The sequence below is a fragment of the Lepidothrix coronata genome, unplaced genomic scaffold (assembly GCF_001604755.1).
Source record: "Lepidothrix coronata isolate B3197 unplaced genomic scaffold, Lepidothrix_coronata-1.0 Scaffold186, whole genome shotgun sequence".
Lineage (NCBI taxonomy): Eukaryota > Metazoa > Chordata > Aves > Passeriformes > Pipridae > Lepidothrix > Lepidothrix coronata.
In genome coordinates, this window is record NW_016690366.1 from 129,449 (window position 1) to 135,448 (window position 6,000).

The 6,000-nt window shown below is 41.1% G+C and overlaps 1 protein-coding gene across 2 annotated transcripts in view; it reads left to right on the plus strand.

Annotated features, from left to right (window-relative positions):
- IARS (isoleucyl-tRNA synthetase) overlaps positions 1 to 3,799 on the plus strand; it is a 100,539-nt gene extending 96,740 nt beyond the window's left edge. For both annotated transcript variants that reach the window (XM_017830983.1, XM_017830982.1), the window contains one exon: positions 3,175 to 3,799. In XM_017830983.1, the coding sequence (XP_017686472.1) occupies positions 3,175 to 3,257 (83 nt within the window). In that variant the 3' untranslated portion in view covers positions 3,258 to 3,799. The remainder of the gene's footprint in view (positions 1 to 3,174) is intronic.
- Positions 3,800 to 6,000: the final 2,201 nt, after the last annotated feature.

Genomic DNA, 6,000 nt, shown 5'->3' on the forward strand with positions numbered 1-6,000 from the left:
GTTTATTCAAAAGCCATTTCTGTGGTGAGAATGGGTCTCAAATGTTGATAAGACTTTCTAGTGGTAGTTTGAGCTAATGCCAAAAATGATGTGCTGGATGGTGTTAACAGACAGAACTGGAGTGTTTAGAAACAGCACAGGGTGCAAGAACCAAGTAAATCAACCACACTTCATTTGCATAAACAAGAAAAGTCAGCAAGCACAACCTTGCTGACTGGGCATTCAGGGATTCAGCCAGTCAGGAGCAATTTGATGTTATACACAGTTTCTTTTGGGTTCCTGTCACTGTTACAGCACTATATGATTTAGTTCAGATACTAAAATAGCTATTGTAGAAAATTTTAGAGCTTTGAAAGAGGACAGTAACTGTCAGGACAGGAAAATGCATGGCCTTTAAGGCTCACTTTAAATAAGGATTTTAAAAATGCCTTTACCTGAAAGGGAAATGGATTGAATTGCTGTAACATTTGTAGTATGGATTCTTCAGAACTATTTCAACTTTAATTAAACTGTATAAAGTGACAATTCACAGTGATGGGAAGTAACAGATTTGATAACTCTTCCAAGGCCAAAGCATTTGGTCTTTTTTGGGTTGTAGAGAACTTGGTCCCAGAGATTTATTTGTGCAGCTAACATGTGCTTGTGCCAGGTAGCTGCACTTCTGCTATCTCAGATCTAATTCTCACCATGCAGCTCCCTTAATAACTTTTTTTAATTGTTTAAACACTGAAATTGCTGTACTTTATCTTCCCATCTCTTTGTATGATGAATAAGTGCTTCATAAAACACTTTGATGCCTCTAAAAAACATTAGGTCAGTTAATGTTCCTCTGTATTGTTGCAGCTTTGTAGTCCCCTATTCATCTTCTAATCCATCTATTCAAGGTCCTACCTTCAAAACAAAAAAGTTCAGTCTCTTGAGGAGATTTCTTATGGTTTATTCTAAAAATAAAAAAAGTATTTGCTGTTAACCATTTGAAATGTTTGATGAAAATAACCCATGAATTGGAAAGCTGATGCCTGTTTTATAAAAAGCAAACCAGTCACTTGGTGGAAAATGAGTTATTGGTTTTGAAAAGGTTATTTTTATAAACCTTTTTGGTCCAGGCAGTTGGGCATCTGCTGTCCATTGCACAAAAACTCGCCAGTTTTTCAGAAACAAATGTGTTTTTCACTCCCCCTTTGTAATATTGGAAAAACATCCCATAAATAAATGTCAGAGTGGTGAATGTTGCTTATTCACGAGCTTGAGACACAAGTTCCAGGTACCTGATTCAGAGTCATTTTGGGGATAATGGTGACACTTCCCATGTGCTCCCTGCAAAGCCTTTCCCTGGAGGAATTGGCATGGGAAGGAGGATGTCCTTATACTTTGTTGATAAATCAAGTTTCCAGTTTCTAAAAGTAATTATTGAGTTAAATACTGTTGAAAATAGGTTCCTGATTTTTCAGGATCTTAAAAAGAAATACTTAATAAGGGACTTGGAGACCAAGTTCATAGTTTGTTTGGCTGCTTCTGCAGACCAGACTAACATTTTTACATCCTGATGGAACATGGTCATGGGGAGAGAAGGAAGTTTAGTGAGGGAATAAAGCCCTAATTGCTGAATTGGATTATAACTCCATTCCTTTAGCTCTGTGGATGGATATTCAGCTGCTTAAAACAGAGTATTACACTGTGGAAGAGGATTCCTTAAAAACAGTACCACTGTGATCCATGAGGACTTCTCAGTTCTTTAATTTATAAATGGCCTTAAACATCAGTTCAGACTATCTGCTGAGTCTAAAAAGGTCATGTTTTTCACAGCAAGATGGGGACCTTAATGTTAGAAGGCCCCTGCCTGTGTTGCATGGCAGCAGAACTCCTCACTGCCTTTTCTGGAGTCAGTTTTCACTTGGACATCACGTTACTGAAAACTGAACTGCCTTGCCCTGATATCCATGGATGCAGCCCAGAGATGCCTCTCCCACATGGGCTGTGTGAGGATGAGCCCTCAGGGCTGTGACCCAGAAGGGCACTGCCAAAGGGTTTGCACTGGAAGCCCCCAGCCAGTCTGGAGGTTGTTCATCTCTCCTTTGTGCTGGTGCCCAAACTGAACGTTATCTTCTGTTTGCTGGGGTTGGCTGTGGGGGTTCCAGGGTACAGGGTCACCCCATAACCCCAACACTCCTTACCTTGGGTTTCAGTCTGTTTTTACCTTCCAAGTTTCTTACCACTCCGAAGTTTCTCAGTAAAGAGGCCTCTGGTTATTGAGGTGACTTTTGTTCCAAGGCCGTGCCTCCCAGTATTCCAGACACTCTGCTCTCAGTTTGGTAGAACTGGTGGGTGCTGGAACCATTGAGCCAGCAAGCACCTGACTCCTTGGGAAAAATGGAAAGTGTAATAGAGAAAGAGATTTCCAGCTCCTCCAAACTTTGCAGGTGACTTTCCCTGGCCGCAAGTGTGATTACTCAGTGTGTGTGTTCCAGGGGGAATTACAAACCCTGAATCAGTCTGTTAGAAATATGTTCTATCCTTCAGAGGTTGGTTAGGGAGACTTTATCCTATTACAGTTCCAAACTGTGGGCACGTAGCTGTGAAAAGACTTAGGGAATTGATCCGGTGTGGTATGAAATTCTTCAGACATTCTCCACAAGATTCCAGTGTTAGTTTTCCATCAGGTACTGCTGCAATCCTTGTTTTACATATAAACTGCAGCCAATGCCTGCATGTTCCTGTTCTTGTTCTTCTGCACACAGACCTTGGTTTATGTTCCCTCAGAGCTGGGCTGCTGGAGGAGCTGGTTCTCTGTATGGCTGCCTTTCCATGCTGTTTACGAGGGACTCTGGCTTTCAGTGCGTTGTGTTGTACTGTTAATTTTGTTTTAATATCGTGGCATTTTAATTTGCTGTCTGGATGTGAAGCTGGGAGCTGACAAAGACTTTCAGAAAGTTCTACTTTGTGACATAAAACAGTCTCTTCAGCCCTTGCAGGGACAATCCTGCCTTGTGGTGACCCTTCCTTTCGTGCACTGGGCTTTAACAGGAGGGAGTTTTAAGCTGAGCAGTTTCTGTCCCAGTCCTCCTGTGATGGAACCAGCAGAACTGTCTGAATAAAGCAAAAAAAAAAGTGTTCACAGTTTTGCCTGTAAGCAAGAGCACTAACTGTGGTGTTTCTCTTGTTTCCTTGGTTCAGAGATCACGAAGGACATCTCCATGAAGAACCTGAACATGAAGACCCTGTATGTTCATGTCATACCCACCACAGCTGAATGTTGAGAATTCCACTTTTGTGAAGAAGACCATGTAGACTTTTTTTTCCACAAAAAAAGGAAGTCCGAGAGAATTAATATGCTTTTAGATGGACATCCAAGTTGTGTATGGTACTTTTAACATCTCTAGTGGCACACAGGATGTTTTCTACCAGTGCATGTCTAATATGCTGCTCTTTGGTTTCAAATACAATGTATTTTCATTATGTTACCTTATGATGCTGTAAAAGCCCTTTGGAAAGTGTCAGAACTCCTTAACCTTAGATATCTATGCAGAAATTTGCCTGAGAGAAGTGGGACTAGTACCTCAGTGATGCTGTTCTCTGCCTGTCCTTTGAGCAGAGGGCATCTTTTCTAAACCATGGGTTACCTACAAGGCTCTCTGATACATATACACCATCCTACAATAGCTTTGTAACTTATTTAAGGATTACCTGGATTTGTCCATTCATACTAGCTGGATTTTCATGAAGTGTGTGGCTTGTTGGTTTAAAATACTCCCTACATTGAACACTTGGAACAATAAATTCGCTTCATCTCCAAACTCTCTTTTCCCTGTGTTCACAGTCCTTTGCTTCCTTAGGATTTCTGAAGACAACACTTAGGATCAGGAACACCTGAGATCTGGAAATGTCTGTGCTGAACACCAGGGGCTGTTCAGATGGTGGTACTGACAGGTATTAATGTGGTAACATTGTGAGAAGAGCAGAGTCTTGCTGAGCACATTTTTCCATGACTCTGTTTTTCATCTTTACACTATGAATAAAAACCAAAGCTTGTTTCTGATAGCCCTGTGTTAGTGGGAATAACTATAAATAGATGTTCTGTGTGACTACTGTGCAGTAGTGGACCATACCAAAATTGTAAGTACTCCTTGGAAGTAAACCATGTCCCTGGCATTCAGCTTATATACAATTATTTATATCAGTATTAAAAATGGCAGTGCCTGGACCTCCTGAATCAGTGGCCTGTTCAGTTTAATGAATACTGGACATTGCCCTCTACCTGAAAGTCAGCTGGCTGATTTTTTTTTTGTTTTTGGCATAGTGACACGGAAATCAAATTTATGGTGTTTTCTGGGGTTTCTTTGTCACATTTAAAAACATCCAGGTTTCATCTGTGAAACTAAGGTTGCTGTTCTTAAGCTGAGTAACTTTGCATTATTATTGATGGAGAATAAATGAAGATGGCAAATGATTGCAATCTGACTCATTCTTAATGAGCCAAGCTAAGGGCACAACATCACTTGCATTTTTCAAGACTTATTTTTGATTTAGCATTTTTTGCATGTTTATGTTTTCTATTTCTAGTTCCATGTAAGGACTGGATTAGGTTTTATATGTATAAATATATGTATAAGTGCTTTCCAGTGAATTAGAAGCCAAGCCAAGATTTATGGATTCACTCTGAGTTACAAACAGAAAAAGATAATCATCAACAGAACCTTTTTTTCTTTCTCAAATATATTTATAGCTGTTTACTGTAAAAATAATCTGCCCTTAAGAGAAGAAATACTTCTTGTGACCTGAGTCAAATAATCCCATGCCTTATGTGAGGTAGAGCTGAGCTGGGTTTCCTGGATTTTCTTTTAAGTAACCAATTTTTTATGCTGAAAATGAAATCTGGCCTTTCCCTGGACTTCCTCTGGGAGCTTTCTCTGGGAAGATGTTCTGCAGAATAGCAAGGCCTGGGATGCACTGTCAAACCAGACAAAGACGTGCTGGTAAAAGTTACAGTCAGAGGGTTTGAATTATTTACTCACATAAAAGGATGAAGAAAAAATATTGCTGATAATTCTGTATGTGCCTTGTAGTTCTTCAGGACCTACATGAAAGCAACAGACTGTAAGAGAAAGTCAGCAAAGGCAGCACTTGATTTTTATGACCCCAAATCAGTGTGGTTTGTGCCCAGGCTGCAGGAAGTTGCTGTGTGAGCATCACCACCCTGTGCCTGCTGCCTGGACAGTGTGTGTGGGATCCTGGAGATCACAGTGTTCCACAGAGCAACCTAAAGCCCAGAGGGAGAGGGAAGCCATGAGTTCCAGAACGGGAGGTGATGATACACCACAAACTCAACGTGCAGCATGGTGAGTTTTTTGGTTCTGCATCACCACAACTCCACGTGCAAGCAGGGGGCTGCAGTAATGCCCTCCTGGGGGTTTGTAGTCTAAACACAAAAAAATGACACAAAATATGGCCAGAAAGGTAGTGGAATGTTGAGCTGCTTTTCCAGTCTATGCACAGTGTGGGTACAGAGAGCACCTGTAATGTAACACTTGTACTCCAACAACCCTGTCACAGAGGGACACTGCCTGTTGGCATGTCCTGTTTGAACTGGTGTGAGGTCTCCTAGACCGTTCTCAGTGTTACCTTTACTAACACAGAGATTCCTGCTGCTTGAGCTGGAAGTAAATGGTACCACACGTTGAACAGCATAAGAAAATACTTCCACTTTCAAGCAGGGAATGGTGAAAGGCTTGTTCCAAGTGGCAGTGGCACAGAGGATTGTCTGTCAGAGAAAGGCAAAACTCTGTTCCTCGTCAAGGAATTTGTTCAGCCAGCACTAAATGTGTTGTTCGAGATGCTGACCCAAGAAATCCTTCAAAAAGGTGTATTTCTCTTTTCTGAGAGACTTGAATTTAAAAACTAGAGGAGGAACTTTTCAGGTAGCTGTACTCTGCAGAGCATGTGGTGTGAGCTACTCAGTTCAAGCTGATGTCTCTTCTTGTCACTTGATTGTGCTTTTCTTCT